Consider the following 15513-nt stretch of genomic DNA (forward strand, 5'->3'; position numbering starts at 1 on the left):
CTTTAAAGACCAGCTCAGATGCCACCTCCTCCATGATCCCCCTGGTTAACTCTTTTCCCTCGGACCTCACATAGCATGTTGTTTTGCAACTTCTGAATGTACTTGACAAGCATGAGCATTCTGCATAATCTGCAAGGCCTTTTTTCATTTAATACCAAATCACATTTTCAGCCATCCTCCCCAAGACCAACTTCATACTGAAGTGACTGAACGTTGTTTAGTTGGATCTCGTCAAGTTCCTTTTAATACACTTACATAGTTTTTGGAGCATAGCAGTCTGTGTTGGCTGTCAGTGCTTGAGCCCCCTGTGACATTGTAAGGTCCTCAAGGCAAGGGGCTTTTCTTATCTAACCTTTGTATCTTTATAGCACTTAGTGCACTGCACATAGTAGGTGTTTAATAATTGTTGCTGCATGGTGCCAGGACACTTCTGAGGCTTGTCTTTTATGCTGCCTATCACTGTCCAGGACTGGCCTAACAGACGTTATGTCAAACAGAGCACAAACTAGACAGCATGGAGCAGTAACCCAAAGGAAAAACAGAGCCAGAGTGGACAATGACCACGATTTGTTTTTTCTTTTAATTATGTACCAGATAGAAAAGGGGAAAAAATAGTGATTGTTTCTCTTCACCCCCAACACTTCTGTTTATCAAGGTGGAATGGGAGAGAAATTTGTTGACCATAAGTCTTGCTCCTGCCCTGGAGTAAGTTCCTTCTTTCCCTCTGCTCCGTTTCATTGTGGGGGCAAGAGCAAATAGCTTAGGCTGAAATACTTGTGCTTCTGCAGCCACAGTGGCAACGTAGCTGCCATCTTCTCCTCTCCAGACTACTGTTTCACTCGGCTCCTGCTGTGTCCCAAAGGGCAGAGACAGAAGCAAGAATATGGTAGCCTCAAGAGGCAACAGTAGGTAGTGTGTGTTCTGACAAATAAATAGAATGTGGGAGGCATATACCAATATGACAGAAGGGCAAACCCTTCTGCCTCTATTGCACAAATTGGCTCAGATTCCCCTACCCTTATAGCAGTGGTCTATCTGCAAAAGAAACTTCTGAAACTTGAGCAAAGAACTCATTCTTGTTTTACAGGCTCATAGAAGGGAGGTTCTGTTGCGTAGTTTGTTCAGGGTTTTCTGACCATACCCCAATAAAGGCCGAGCAAGGGGGCAGCCTCTTGCTTTAAAAGATGTGGGACCTGGCCATCCACAATCCACATAGGATGGCTCCACAATCACCTAGGTCTCACCACCCCAAGTTCAAAGGCCAAGAAGAATTCTCTTCCCCTCTGCACAAAATAAAATGGGAGTCAATGAGAGCCAGAGGTGCCACCATCTTGAATTACTCAAGGGTGAAAATTTCTGGGTCTAAAAACTTGATGCAATGATAATAAAGAGCAGAAACTTTTGCACTGTTTGTTTTCTCCTTGAAGAAGCAGCAGTTAAGTCCCTTTGAATAAAACTTGTCTGATTCTCCTCACCAGTGAAAATGGAAATGGGTAGGATTAAGTTGTTTAAGTAAACTTATAAACACCTACAGGTAAAGATGACAAGTCCCTCTAACCAACGGGAGAAAAACTGTCTGCAATCTCTCACCTTTGTTGGCTGGAACAAAATTCTAGTGGGAGTTGGTGGGTGAAGACAAACATAAGTGGGCCAAAGTCAAGGACTGCAGGCTATATGGAACAATAGGTCAAACACAGGACATCATAGATTGTGGCACTATAAAGATGAGAAGACAGACAGGTCCATGACACCAGCTGGGAGCAAGCCTTTGGAGCATAACTTCCAGAAATTACTTCTGTCCTGCAGTAACTGGTAGCATCCAGCTAAATGGAGTAGTCTTTCTTCCCCATCCCATCAAATTCTGAGTTTTTCAATTAAATAACTATGTACAAACACGCACGCCTGATATCTCCTTAATGTGGAAGTCCTGGGATAGCATTAGAGAGTGGGTTCCAGCTGTCGTTTGGAGGATTCATGGCTTGGAAGCAAACCTGCAGAGGAGAGAGAAAGGTTGAGGAATACAACAAGACAGACCTGAGCCTAAGATAGAGAAGAACCCAGACACTGAACCCTAGTCTTTGGAGAACATGGGACGCAGATGACTTAACTTCAACCCACTGTGCTTTTGACTACCTCGGTGCCTCTACATCCTAGGTAAGCTGAGAACAAGGACTAGGATTTACCAACATGGCTAGCTAAGCTGCCAAAATCCCATCAGTAGCCCTTTCTTAATACATGTCCATACCTCCTTCTGATAGGGACAGTTTCTCCAGCTCAGCTTCAAGCTCAGCATCTGAAATGCTGGGATTAGGCACGTTGGTGGAGAAGAATGGCTTGTGGGGAGTCTCAGGCAGATCCAGAGGTTCTTTGGTGGTGTCCTGGAGGAGGATATCCAGTTCCTTCTCCAGTTCCTCGCTGTCACTATCTGGAGAGAAAACAAGGCAAGAAGCACATAAATTCCCATACAAAGAAAACAATCAAGAGTCAATACTGACAGATAATTTTAAAAAAACAATGACTAAGTCTCTTAAGTTGGGAATACACTGCAGTAGAAGGTGGAATGGCTATTTTTTATGGAATCACTTGAGAAAAGGGGTACTCTCAAAAGGAGCTTCCTCTTCTGTCCCCACAGAAAAAATATATATGTGGTAGGGCCTCTCTCCTAACCCTGGGGAATATCCCTCATCTTTTATGCCATTTAAGGGAGTACAGTTCCCCCAATGAGAAACAAAACCCCTTATCATATGCCCACATCGAAGGAGCTGCTTGAGATACAAAAGGTGCCTTAAATCAGAATGTGGGTGGAGGCATGAAAGGACATATCATTTCCTATAGCAGCTTCCATGTCAAAAGTGTTGGGTACAGGAGGAGCTCTGGATAAAGCCCTGTCTGCTGCCACATGCGGGAAAAACATGGCTGGATTAAAAAGAATTTTAAGGCGTGAGGACCTCTTTTTGACAACTCACCTAAGCCATTTATCCCCACCCCAGCCAGGGTCTGAGAGACTTCATCCTGGGTATCACAGAGCTGTAAGAGAAATAAATGAGATCCTGAGTCAGAGTATTTCTAAATAGTATAAAATGTGGATGGGGCCAAGGAAATGGCAAATACTCAGAAATGGAAACAGAAAATCCAAGTAGGACCCCAATAACAAAATAACAAGGTTAAATAAGCTTCTGCACACAATTTCAAACAGAAGAAAAAAGAGGTTTTCTTCACTTAAGACTGCCCACACAAAGTAAAATCTGACAGCCCAGTGTGAGGACAACACACTCAGTATCTTCCTATAATCTCTGTTCCCAGTTCATCTTATACCTCTTGGATCTGGTCCACCAGACTCTCTGCTTTCTCCACTGTGATGTCTTTCATGGAAAGTTTGAGGGCCCCTACACCAGCTTGATAGGCATTAAAAACCTAAAAGGAAAGCAGAAATATTAGTACAGATGGAGAATATCTGCAAAAACAAACACTATTGTTTTTAGCTTTTTGAAATCTCTATATCCCCACACCAACTTGGCCTTTCAGAACTGCTAATCAGGAAAGACTAGAGACCTGCTACAAAGAAAGAACCCTGATCAAGCAGATATAGGAAAGGGAGAACAGGTAGCAAAGAGAAAGTAGAAGGTTGGAAAAGCAGAATTGACAATGAATGCTGCAGTAATGAAGGACATCCCTTGGACTTTCAACAAAAAAAGGAGCTAATCGCATTTTGTATAGGATAATCAGAGTAAACCTAAAGTACGGGAGAAAAATTACAGAGTAGTAAAAACACCAGCAAAGACAAATAGTAACTACGAGCTCGACTAATTTTGTTATCCCTGGTGCAAGCGGATTACCATCTGATCTGTTTGGGAAGCATAGATCCGATCCAGAATGCCTTGTACTGTGTCCAGCTTGGCGTGTAGTGCCTCAATGCGTTTCTCTGTCCTCTGCTTAGACTTGAGATGCCTTAGTGCCTAGGACAGCAAGGGGAAATGTGGTCAGGATCTCAGTCAAACCATAATCCATAATACTGGGGAGTAAGGAAAGAGAGTAGCAGTTGCCCTACTAAGAGACTAAGACTTCCCAATTCCCTACACATAATCTCACTCCCAAGTTATGTCACGGTGATGGAGCCATCTTCATCTCTTGTTCCCGTGCCGGCTGCTAAGTGTGACAGTACAGAGTTGGTAGGGGAAAAAGAAGACACTCACCAGTTGCTTCTTTCCAGCTCGGCATGCTTGTCGGGCATCTTCTTTACATCTGTGAAACAGAAAAGCAGATTGAGGACATTTGATCTAGGGCAGGAAGAGGGGTTCTAGCACAGAAGAAGAGGCAGATCCCTAAGAAATCCTTAAAAGGAGAACATCAGCCAAGAGGGCAGCTAGGTGGCACAGGTGGATAGCGCTCTGGGCCTGGAGTCAAGGAAGACTCATCTTCCTGAGTTTAAATCTGGCCTTACAAACTTACTGTATGACTCTGAGCATGTCACTTAACCCTGTTTGCCTCAGTTTCCTCATCTGTAAAATGAGCTGGAGAAGGAAATGACAAACCATCCCATTATCTTTGCCAAGAAAACCCCAAATGAGGTCACAAGGAGGCAGACATGACTGAAACAACTCGACAACAGTCAAGCAAGAAAAAAAATGGCAAGGGATTTTGAGTCCACATCTCATTCTACCTACTGATTAAAAGCAATAATGAACCATTACACCAAGTCTTGTGTTATAGCACAGCTCTAGAATGAAAGTATAGGATATCTTAGAACACTTGGTCTGGGGGAGGCAGGGCAAAGGTGCTTGAAAGACAAAGTCCTGATTTGGAAGTTGTAGGTGTTACATGGAACTTCTCTCCCTCCAGATTAACTGTCACCAATTTACCTTTTTTATGCACTATCACAAATTGACTGACAGGTAATGAAACTAGGAATTCCCATCTCAGAGCTAACAACTACCACCCCAAGGCTCCCACTCAACAGGGAAAATGATCCATTTACTTCAAGGGACCAAAAAAAGACTAAGAGCCCAAAAAAGGGCATCTACAAACTGGTCAGTCTAAATGCCTACTTCCAAACTTTCATCCCTCCACCCTCAGCTAATTGCTCCTTAAGGACTTTGGAAAGGCAAATCCATGCTATTTGAATTTGATCTATATAGACCACCGGGTCTGGCACTATTCATATCTAATGGTCCCCATTTTCTTTTTCTAAATTTTTAAAATTTTAAACAAATACTAAAACGTATATACACAATAAGAAAACTATAAACTTAAATATAAAAGAAAAAAAGAAAAAAGTCATGTGCACAGCAGAACATAGGAGAGGATTCAGAATATATAGCATTAACTTATCATTTCAAGAAAGCCTATATATTAAATACTATATGTTATGTTGAAAGCTGTCCATCTTTTCTTTGCTTCCTTGTAGGTTTTCTTTTGTTCTCTGTTGTATACTTTCTACTTTGTTCTTTTTTCCCCTTTCCTCCCCCCTACCCACCACCCCAAGGCTACAATTGAGCTTTACTTTGCTCTCTACACCACCCCGCCCCCCTCACCCCCACCCTGCTCCCTAGAAGGCTACAATTAAATTTGGATATGTTCTCCATAGCTATAGATATATGCATATACATATATATACACAGACATATATCTTCTTTTTCTTTTTTTTGGAGGGCAGGGCAATTGGGTTAAGTGACTTGCCCAAGGTCACACAGCTAGTGTGTCAAGTCTCTGAGGCCAGATTTGAACTCAGGTTCTCCTGACTCCAGAGCCAGTGCACTACTCACTGTGCCACCTAGCTGCCCCAACATATACTTTCCCAGACAAATTCTACTGGTGATCTTTGTTTTTATGTTTGTACTTATCTCATTTCCTATCCCTCCCGCCTCCTCCACCTTACTTCTACCTGCTACCCCGCCCTCCTATTACTTGCCCACCCCTTCCAAGGATCCCTCCCCTACCTCTCAGTCCCATAAATCCAAACATCTGTCTATATGCCCCTTTTACCTATTCCCTCACCCTCCCCTCTAAAGATCCTCCCTTGTTCTCTCCCCCCTCCCTATGCCCTATTGTTTTATTTCTTCTGAACTTAGAAGACTTTTATACTCTTCTAAATATATACGTATTGTTCCTTCTTAAACCCCCCACTTTCTTGGACTCTGAACTCATTTTTTTGTTGTACGTTTTGGCCTGCAACTAAACACTGAAATAAATCAGTACATGCATTTTTGAGTGCTGTTTTTGCTAGCCCACTGCTTCCTCCATCCCCCACCTTATAGAATTCAGAAGACCAAGATTCAACTCCCATCACCACTGGTGCCATTGGCCATATCCCTTCCTCTCTCTGGTTGAGTCTTCTCCCTTCAGTAAAATTCCACTTCCTAAGACTATGCCTATAGCTCCTCAGCAAAGCAGAAAGGCTGATGGCATCACTTCACCAGGGGTGACCCCACATATCTACAGAAAAAGAGAGTGAGAGAGGGACCTAAAAAGAAAACATCATGGCCCCAAGTACTCTTGAGAGCTATGAGGACTAGTCAGGGCAGGGAGTGCTCACTTAAAGCCTTGTGGGAAGAAGTTACCTCTCTGCTTCCTGGGAAAGGGACTCCACCTTTCGTGAGAGCAGTCGTTCACTTTGCATCAACTGGTACACCCCCACATCTACATCATTTACCGGGGAGACCTTGGCATGTAGCCCTCTTGCAAATTTCACAATCTGTAGGAGAAGAACAAATTACTCCTACTCTGAAAAAAATTCATATAGAAAAACTGATGGCAAGATTACTAGATATTTAATAGATATTTATAGAAATTCCATCATTCAATACCTTCTCACCATTCTGCTCTAAAACAGTGACTCTCTTCTCTTTCTGCAGCTGGAGCAACACCAAATAGAACGTTCGCTCATCCGGGCAGGAACTAGCACAGAGGGTGCTCAACTCTGACAGGGCCACCACAGGATGAGAGGAGATTGGAGAGTTCTGATACAGACGATAGACATCCTCTGCTTTTTCCTGTAGGAGAAGAAAGGAGCTTGTACTCAGTGTCTAGGTATAGAGACTAAAGAGCTGTGACCTTTCTTTTGTAAAACTAGACCCACAAATGTTCAGATTGAGCCAATTTATTCACTTAAAGTAGGATTTTTTCTTAAAAGTTTTGCTTTTTAAAGAATCTGGAAGAAAATTTAACTAAAATGTCTACAGTGAGGCAGCCTAAGCTAACAAATCAAAATCAGGCCTCCAAGTCTGTCCAATTTAACTATGTACTGAGAACCCATTATATGCCTATTTTCTACTTGTCACTGACTTCAAACAAGTCTTTTGCCTCCACTATAGCAGTGTTTCCAGTAAAATGAGGCAATTTAATATAGTGGGCTGGAATTAGGACACCTGAATGTTAATCCTGGCTCTGCCACTAATGAGTTACATGACCTTGGTTAATTCATACCTCTTTGCATCTGCAGTGTTTCTAAAGTCTGGACACATAGGCTAAAATACATATTTTCAAGAAATGAAATGAATGAAATTTTCAGCAACATTTTATTTAATTGGAACGTTAACAAATAACATCTTCAATATGATTTCCATCATTTGTGATGCAAAGGTTGATGCGCTTTGCAAAATTCACGTGATGAAATAACTCCATATTGTCATCAATTTTAGTTCATTCACCCTTTATGCATTTAATCAAGTGTGTCACATCTGTGATTTTCATTGAGAAGTCTTTTAGCATACCCAGAAAAAGAAGTCAAGGGGGCTAAGGTCTGTTAATATTCCAATTAAATAAATGTGGTTGAAAATTTTTGCCTATGTGTCCAGACTTTAGGGACACCCTGTAGTTTACATTGAATAAAATCAGGGTATTGAACCAAAGCATCCTTAAAGTCCCTGTCAGTTCAAAAAAATGTTATGAAAATAGAAATAATAAACCTTGCTCTTCTCCCTTCAACCAAAGAGTTTTATGTGCAAGTTAATTACTAGGGCTAAAAAGAACTTTAATTTTTTTGTAATAAAGATACAAGAAATTAAATTTTGAAGTTTTTGCACAAACAAAACCAATGCAACCAAGATTAGAAGGAAAGCAAGAAACTGGGGGAAAAAGTTTACATCAAGTTTCTCTATAAAGGCCTCATTTCTCAAATACATAAAAAAGTAGGTCAAATTATAAAAACACGAGTCACTACCCAACTGATAAATAGTCAAAGGATATGAACAAGTAGTTTTAGAAGAAGAAATCAAGGCTATCTCCAGTCATATAAGAAAATGCTCTAAATCACTATTGATTAGAGAAATGCAAGTTAAAATATCTCTGAGCTATCACCTCACACCTATCGGATTGGCTAATATGACAAAAAAGGAAAACAACTAATGTTGGAGGGCATGTGGAAAAATTGGGATGCTAATGAAAGAGTTGTGAGCTGACCCTACCATTCTGGAGAACTTAGGAACTATGCCCCAAGAGCTATAAAACTGTGCATCCCCTTTGACCTAGCAATAACACTCCTAGGTTTGTAGCCCAAAGAGATCAAAGAAAAAGGAAAAAGTCCTATGTATACAAAAATATTCATAGCAGCTCTTTTTGTGGTGGCAAAGAATTGAAAACTGAAGGGATGTCCATCAATTGGGGAATGGCTGAACAAGCTGTGATAGATGATTGCAATGAAATACTATTGTGCTAAAAAAAAATGATGGGCAGGATGGTTTCAGAAAAACCTGGGAAGACTTATATGAACTAATACAAAGTGAACTGAGCAGAAACAGGAGATCACCGTACATAAGTAAGGGCAATATTGTACAATGATCAACTTTGAATGACTTAGCTATTCTCAGCAATACAATGACAGAAGACAATTCTTTAGAACTTACAATGAAAAATGTTGTCTGCCTCCAGAGAAAGAACTGTTAGAGTCTAAATACAGATAAAAGCCTGCTTTTTTAAAAACTTTTTTTGGTCTGTGTTCTCTTTTGCAACATGGCTGATACGGAAATATGTTTTGCATGACTACACATGTATTATCCATGTCAAAAGCATTTCCTTTTCAAGGAAGGAGAAAGGAATTTAGAACTCAAAAATTATAAAAAATGAGTGTTAAAAATTAAATAAAAATATTCTTAAAAATAATAAAGGTACGAGAAAAGTAGATGAAATGACACTGTATAATGATTTGGGGAAACAGAACTATAACTCCTAAGAAATCATGCCATCTTTTTCCCCCTGGACAGAATGACTTTCTTGGTTGTCAGATAACCTAGGTATGAATTTTGTTAACAAATCTCAGACCACGAGAATTTCTTAAAGCTTGGTTCATTTTTTGTCCCTTTAAAACCCCAGAAAACAAATTTCTTGAGTCCTTGATTTAATCCTGAGACAAGGGGTTTTCCTCAAAGCACAGATGAATGTATAACAAGTAACAAATAAACATTGTAACACTCCATAAGAGAAACTCCCGCTTCTGTTACCCCTAGATATTATGTGGCAGACTGGGAGTACACCAAAAAACTTAACCAAGTAATTAACTCTGTCTCTGTATCAATAATGGTGAAGTTCTTCCTTTAAAAAAAGGAAAACTCCTCCCTAGTCTATTTGTACCCAAACGCACCTACCTTAAGCAGCTCCACAGCCACCAGCACCTCTTCAGCAGGGACCTTGTTGTCCCCCAGCACATTAGAAAGAGTCCATTTGAGAGGTTTCAACAGGAAGACACCTACTCCCCATGAAATCCAGCTGCTGTCCACACTGGCCATGAAATCTGACTCCCGCTGTAGCTCCCCTCGGCTCCAGGAACAGAAGGAAAAAGTCATGTCAGCAGAGGTGTACTGGACGGTTTCAGCCAGTGTCCCCAAACAATAGCCATCAACCAGTCAAAAACAGAGACAACAGAAGCTATGGAGCCCATGCTGTGGTCTCTTCATGCGCCACATAAAAAGAATCAACAAGTATTTATTGAGAATCTACCAAGTACTGCGGGAAATGAAATAAGACACAGTCACGGAGTTCAGGTTGTCTAGGGCAGTAGTATCAAATTCCAACAAAAATGGATCCTGATGGGCCCCATATTGACTTAACCACATGTTAACATTATTAACATTGTATCATATTCTCATTTATTTTGTTAAGTATTTCCCAATTACAATTCAATCTGGTTAGGGCTTGCACTCCGGTTCTGCAGGCTGTGAGTCTGACACCTCTGGTCAGAGGACATTCCACAGGACTTTCTCCAGAGCGAGCTACTACCAACCCAGTCAAGCGGTGAGGAACACTGGAGAGGGGACCATGGCTTAAAGGAAAGACCAGCAGTTGATTATCTGACCCTACTACACTGGCTAAATGAAATCATGAAATTGACTAACAGGGGCTTTTCCAACGACTGTCTCAATAGCTCTCCATTACAGTCACGATCTAAAGCACACTCCACAACAGAACAGGCAAAAAAAAGGTACAAAAGCCTTGTGAAGTCCCATCGGTGACAATCTGAAGTATGGGGACTGAACATAAAAAGGGATGACTTCCAACTGCCAAAGAACAGGTATGTTCACCCCATCAAGTTCTTCCTCAGGAAAGCCCCTAAGTAATGTCTCCTCAGCACACAAATGACTGCTGCCACTTCCCAGATCACAAGACATCTCAACAAAAGGATCATTAGGATTGACAAATGTGTTCTGGATCTGAGAACCAGTCTCCAAATTTAGGAACTAAACTAGTTTTTCAGTTTCTGTGGGGAAAAAAATGAAAGAGAAAGTATGTAAGAGTGGAACACTGGATCTCCAGCTAAGGTTAAAGCCAAATGAGATTCATCCATAGTCTGTCTTCTGGAAAGTCAAACCCAAAGAAGAAGAAAAGAATCGGGCTCCTCCCTCAACCCTGTCCTTCCCTTTCCTCTTCCCAGCTTCAAACAGGGAATGAAGCTAAACCCAATGGGCAGCAGGTGCATTGGTAGCTAACAAACCCAGAGTCCCCAGGTGGGTCCCCATTAATGCCCAGATCAAATGGCACTATCTGGTACTAGAGACATCTTGCCATATTAAGAAAGTAAAACATGAATACATATGAAGCCTTTTCTGTAGTTTGGTGAAGACTGAATAGAAACTATTGGGTACCATGGTGGCCAGTGTTCCAGTTGTCTACACTGGCTCATGCTTGACTTGCTATGGTCAAGACATAGAACCACAGATTTAAAGATGGAAGAGGCCTTAGAGGCCACTGAGTCCAACCCCCTCACCTTAACAAATGAGGAAACTGAGGGTCAGGCAAGTTAAGTGACTTGTCCAGGATCACACAAGTAATAAGGCAGGATTTGAACCCAGGTCTTCCCAATTCCAAAACTAGTGCCCTATCCATTATGCTGTGTTACATTCCAAGCTACAAGGAACATATACATACTTTTTATTCCTTTAGAAGGACACCTACATTCCTCTCCCAGGGGTCTCAGGGTTAGGATCAAAATTATGTCCCCTCAATCTGAATCTACTTAGTTCAATAGCTCTCCTATCTACTCCATTGCGACCACTTCAGTTCTGACCCTTTTAAAGTTCACCTCAATTATTGCAAGAGTCTTTTAATCAATCTTCCTTCCCCAGGGTCTCCGACTAATGAATTCCTAGTAATATTTCAAGGCCTAACTCAAATTCTACCTGTTCCATGTCGTCTTCCAAAACAAGCTCTCCTCTTACCTGATGTCATAGCACTTTATACTCCTCTTATACCATACAGCTTAACCTCTGATATGGTTACTAGACTGTGAGTTATCTGACAGCAGAGCCCAGGTTTCATTTGTCTTTTTATTTTCTCTAATGTTTACTCAGTACAGGGTCCTGAAAAAGTAGGCACTAAATAAATGTTTCAATTCCATTTGTACCAGTAAGGAGGAGACCCTTTTCTCCAGGCGATTTCAAACTTTGAGGTCTTAAGCAAAATTCTATAAGGAGAATACCTTAAATAATCATACTGACTATGTCTACTAGGGAAGGATGGGGGTTGTAAAGGTGTTTTCCTAACCCCTGAAGCCCAAGACTCCTCTTATTTGCCCCTCTCAAGCCTCAAGTTTTCCCTAGCCTGTCTGTTCTTTCTCCAAGAAGCCCTAACCAATTCAGTTAAACAAACACTTATTAAATGTCTACTGTATGCAGTGCACTGGAAGAGATATAGAGTTCATATAAAATACATAATATCTATCTTCTCTTAGGAAGTTTACAGTCTGGTAAAATATGACACAGCTAGTCAACAGATACTTATTAAGCAAATCCGTGCCAGGCACTCGCTAAATGCTGGGGATACATAGGAAGCAGGAAGCATTCCCAGGGTAAAGGTATGGAGGTGGGAAATGTTTTATGTGTATATGGTACAGCAAGTAGGCTAGAGATGAGCAAGAAGAGTGGAAAGGCAGAAGAGGCCAATGCATAATAATAAGAGCTCGTACTTCTAAGGCCGACTGTCTCTCTTACTCCTTACAACCACCCCACTTTATGTAGTTAAGTGCTTTACAGAGCTGAGTTGCAAAATGAAGTGCACTGAGGTTTGAAGGCGGGAAGTGGAGTCAGGGAAGGCCTCCTAGAAGACGTGGGTCTTAAACAACAGCAATTCAAGAACCACCTCCTTTCCCCCACAGACGCCGAAACTCAGAATTTATGGCACAGTCGAATTTAGAATCATTAGACCTGGGTTCAAATCTCAGCTCTGCCGACCTCTCTGGGCCTCAGTTTTCTCATCTGTAAAATGGGAGGGGTAACACTAACCTGCTCCTCAGGGTCCCTCCCCTTCAGCCCAGACGGGGAGAGGAATGTCGCCCCGCCCCCGCCCCACCCCTCACCGGAGCAGGTCCTGGAGCACCGTGGCCAACCCGAGCGGGACGCTCCCCTTGCGCTGGAAGGCCTCCTGAAGGTCGCGCAAGCGCAGACGCACCGCCCCCTGGCGGCGGCTGTGGCTCAGCACCAGCGGCGCCCAGAAGCCCATCTTGCTATCCCAGTCGGTGCTGTTCACCTCCCGACTCCTCTTGAAGGCGGAGAACAGGAAGGACATCCGTTCTTCATCTTCCTCCCACTCGGGGGGCAGCAGCCCCGCCGGGTCCCCCCCGGCTGGGGCCTCGGACTCCTGCCCCGGGGACCACATCGGAACCCCCGCCCCGCCGAGGCTCCGGACACAGCCCTGGCCCTAGTCCCCTTCCGCCCTAGTCCCCTCCCGGCTTCCGTTCTTCCACCGCCGCCTCCTCTTCCGTCATCGCCGTCGCCACCGCCCCGGATGAAATAAGTCCCAGACGGCCTCACTGCGCATAAGCCAAACCCTCCTTTTTTCGCCTGGTCTCGGGGACTGACAGAGCGCCTGCGCCACCCCCTTGTGGCCTTTGTGGAGAAAAGAAAACCTAATGCATGCGCGGTTGAGGAGGAACGCGAGGCGTTGCTGCAACCATAGAGTCTTTCCAAGAGCAATAGAGTGGCAGAGCGTTACGTCACCTATCCACGCGCACACACTCCTTCCAGCGAGTGGAGCTGGCGCATGCCCACAGAAAGGTCCCCACAACAACTCCTCCCGGATATCTCGATTCCTTCCCAAGTCCCGCGCTAATGCCCTTACGGACTAGCCCTCATTCCCGCTAGGTTTCCGTGTCTTCCCGCCCCGGTGACGTCACAGGGAGCCCTCCCAGTGGGCCTGCGCGCCAGGCGCGTGCATCTGCTGGCAGCGCGGCCCGTCCTCGCGTCACGCCGTGGGCGTGCCTCGCGCTTCCACCCCTGGAGCGCGGAGGGATCGGGGAGGGCGCGCAGTCAGCACCCCCTGTGCCCTAGACGTCTGGAGCGAGTTGCTGTCTAGCCTTTCTCCCTGGGAGAATGTCCGCTTCCTGAGGGCAGGGCACGGCCCGTGTCTCACCCACGACAGGAATGCGCGTTGACCCCTAATGTGGTCGCAGGTATCTCTGCTGAAAGTCCGACAGCCTGAGGAACTGACGCTTGTTTTTGTTTCGGTTTTTTTGAGTTAAGGTCCTATTCCTCAATAGGGTTGGTGGTCAAACGATACGAAGTGTCTTCTAGAATTCAGTCAACAAGCATTTATTAAAGCTAAACATGTTGCACGCAAACGTGCCAGGCGAACAGCTCTGGGTGCTCAGGAAGCTTATATTCTAAAGGGGCTTGTCTAATCACGACCCACCCTAGTGACCCCATTTGGGGTTTTCTCGGCAAAGGTACTGGAGCTCATTTTACATCTGGGGAAACTGAGGCAAACAGGGTTAAGTGACTAGATCAAGGCCGCACAGCCACTACGTTTTCAAGGTCATATTTGAACTGAGCTCTTCCTGACACCAGACCGAAACTGTTCACTGCACCACCTAGCTTCCCATCTACACCGCAAAAAGGACATAAATCAGCACGTACAAGACACATTGGGAGTAGATACATAGTAACTAGAGGAGAACGCCCTCGTAGCTGGGGGGTGGGGGAAGGGGGACGGGTTGACATTGGGGGCGAACGAAACAAATTAGCAACGGTCACAGGAAATGAGGTTCAAATTCTAAAAATGTAAGGAATGCAAATCAAAACAACTGAGGTACCACCTCACATTGGCAAAGACGGTTTGAAAATTATAAAATTTAACGTTGGCAGTGCTGCAGGGAAACAGGCACACTGATAACACTGGTGAAGATGTAAATTGAGCACTTTTTGCAAAGCAATTAACAATCAGGCCTAAAAATAACCAACTAAATACCCTTTGACCTAGTGATCTCTACCACTAGGACTATACTCTAGGAATAGTAACAAAACAAAGGAAAATATATATTTAGAAAAAAATATTCCTAGTAGCAATATTCATAGTGGCAAAAAATTAGAAACAACTTGTGCCCAGCAATTGTGGAATTGTATGGCATATGAATATAATATGATACTATTGTGCCTTAAGAAATGACAAGTATGAATGCTGCAATGCAAGACAAATTGAGGTAGAGTAAATTAATAAGAATCAGAATAACTGTCATCGACTATGACTATAAATAAGATTAACAGCAGCAAGATCTGGAAAAATATACAGAGGAGCTTGGAATAATACACGGAGATAAACAGGCCATTTTTGTCACTATCTTGCTAACACTAAACATTGCTAACATTAAAAAAAAAAACCTGAAAAATAACAGAAGTTGTAAGAATTATGTGTTATCTCCCCTGAACTCATCACTAATCATCAGCTGCCGGCTGGTTATCTTCTGGGTGTCTCATGGACATCTCACACTCAGCATGTCCAAAAAGGAACTCATCTCCCACTGCTAAACCTGCATCTTGTCCAAACTTTTCTGTTGAGGGTTCCATCATTTTCGATCATTCAACTTGGCAACCTCTCCCTTACCCTGATCTCCCCATATCCATTCAGTAGCCAAGTCTTGTTGATTCTGTTCAGGGTTGTGCTGGTAAAGATTCAACAAGAAGCTCTCCCTGCAAGAAGTATTCACAAAACACTATTAAGTCTAATCTACATTAACTATTTCTCCATCACTTTTTAAAAGTCTGGACAATCAACAAACAATCCAAGTACTAATTTGGGACATTTGCCAATTTCCAA

At 43.1% G+C, this 15513-nt stretch overlaps 1 protein-coding gene across 1 annotated transcript; it reads right to left on the minus strand.

The window, feature by feature from the left end:
* Positions 1 to 561: 561 nt before the first annotated feature.
* Positions 562 to 13669, minus strand: CHMP7 (charged multivesicular body protein 7). Its single transcript, XM_036751636.1, has 10 exons — positions 12782 to 13669; positions 9579 to 9750; positions 6804 to 6989; positions 6558 to 6691; positions 4194 to 4242; positions 3837 to 3956; positions 3316 to 3414; positions 2967 to 3027; positions 2246 to 2425; positions 562 to 1991 (listed from the first exon to the last, which is right to left on the minus strand). The coding sequence occupies exons 1-10, from the start codon at positions 13078 to 13080 to the stop codon at positions 1939 to 1941; spliced, it is 1353 nt and encodes a 450-aa protein (XP_036607531.1). The 5' UTR covers positions 13081 to 13669; the 3' UTR covers positions 562 to 1938.
* Positions 13670 to 15513: the final 1844 nt, after the last annotated feature.

Source organism: Trichosurus vulpecula, chromosome 3 (assembly GCF_011100635.1).
Source record: "Trichosurus vulpecula isolate mTriVul1 chromosome 3, mTriVul1.pri, whole genome shotgun sequence".
Classification (NCBI taxonomy): Eukaryota; Metazoa; Chordata; class Mammalia; order Diprotodontia; family Phalangeridae; genus Trichosurus; species Trichosurus vulpecula.

Bases quoted from the DNA above. Each gene is read 5' to 3' on its own strand.
- CHMP7 (XM_036751636.1), bottom strand. From the start codon at position 13,080: ATGTGGTCCCCGGGGCAGGAGTCCGAGGCCCCAGCCGGGGGGGACCCG. The intron at 6,990-9,578 runs GTAGGTGCGTTT...CTTCTCCTACAG, and splicing joins TGGCTGTGGAGCTGCTTAAG to GAAAAAGCAGAGGATGTCTA. The intron at 4,243-6,557 runs GTAACTTCTTCC...TCTGTTTCACAG, and splicing joins CTTTCCCAGGAAGCAGAGAG to ATGTAAAGAAGATGCCCGAC.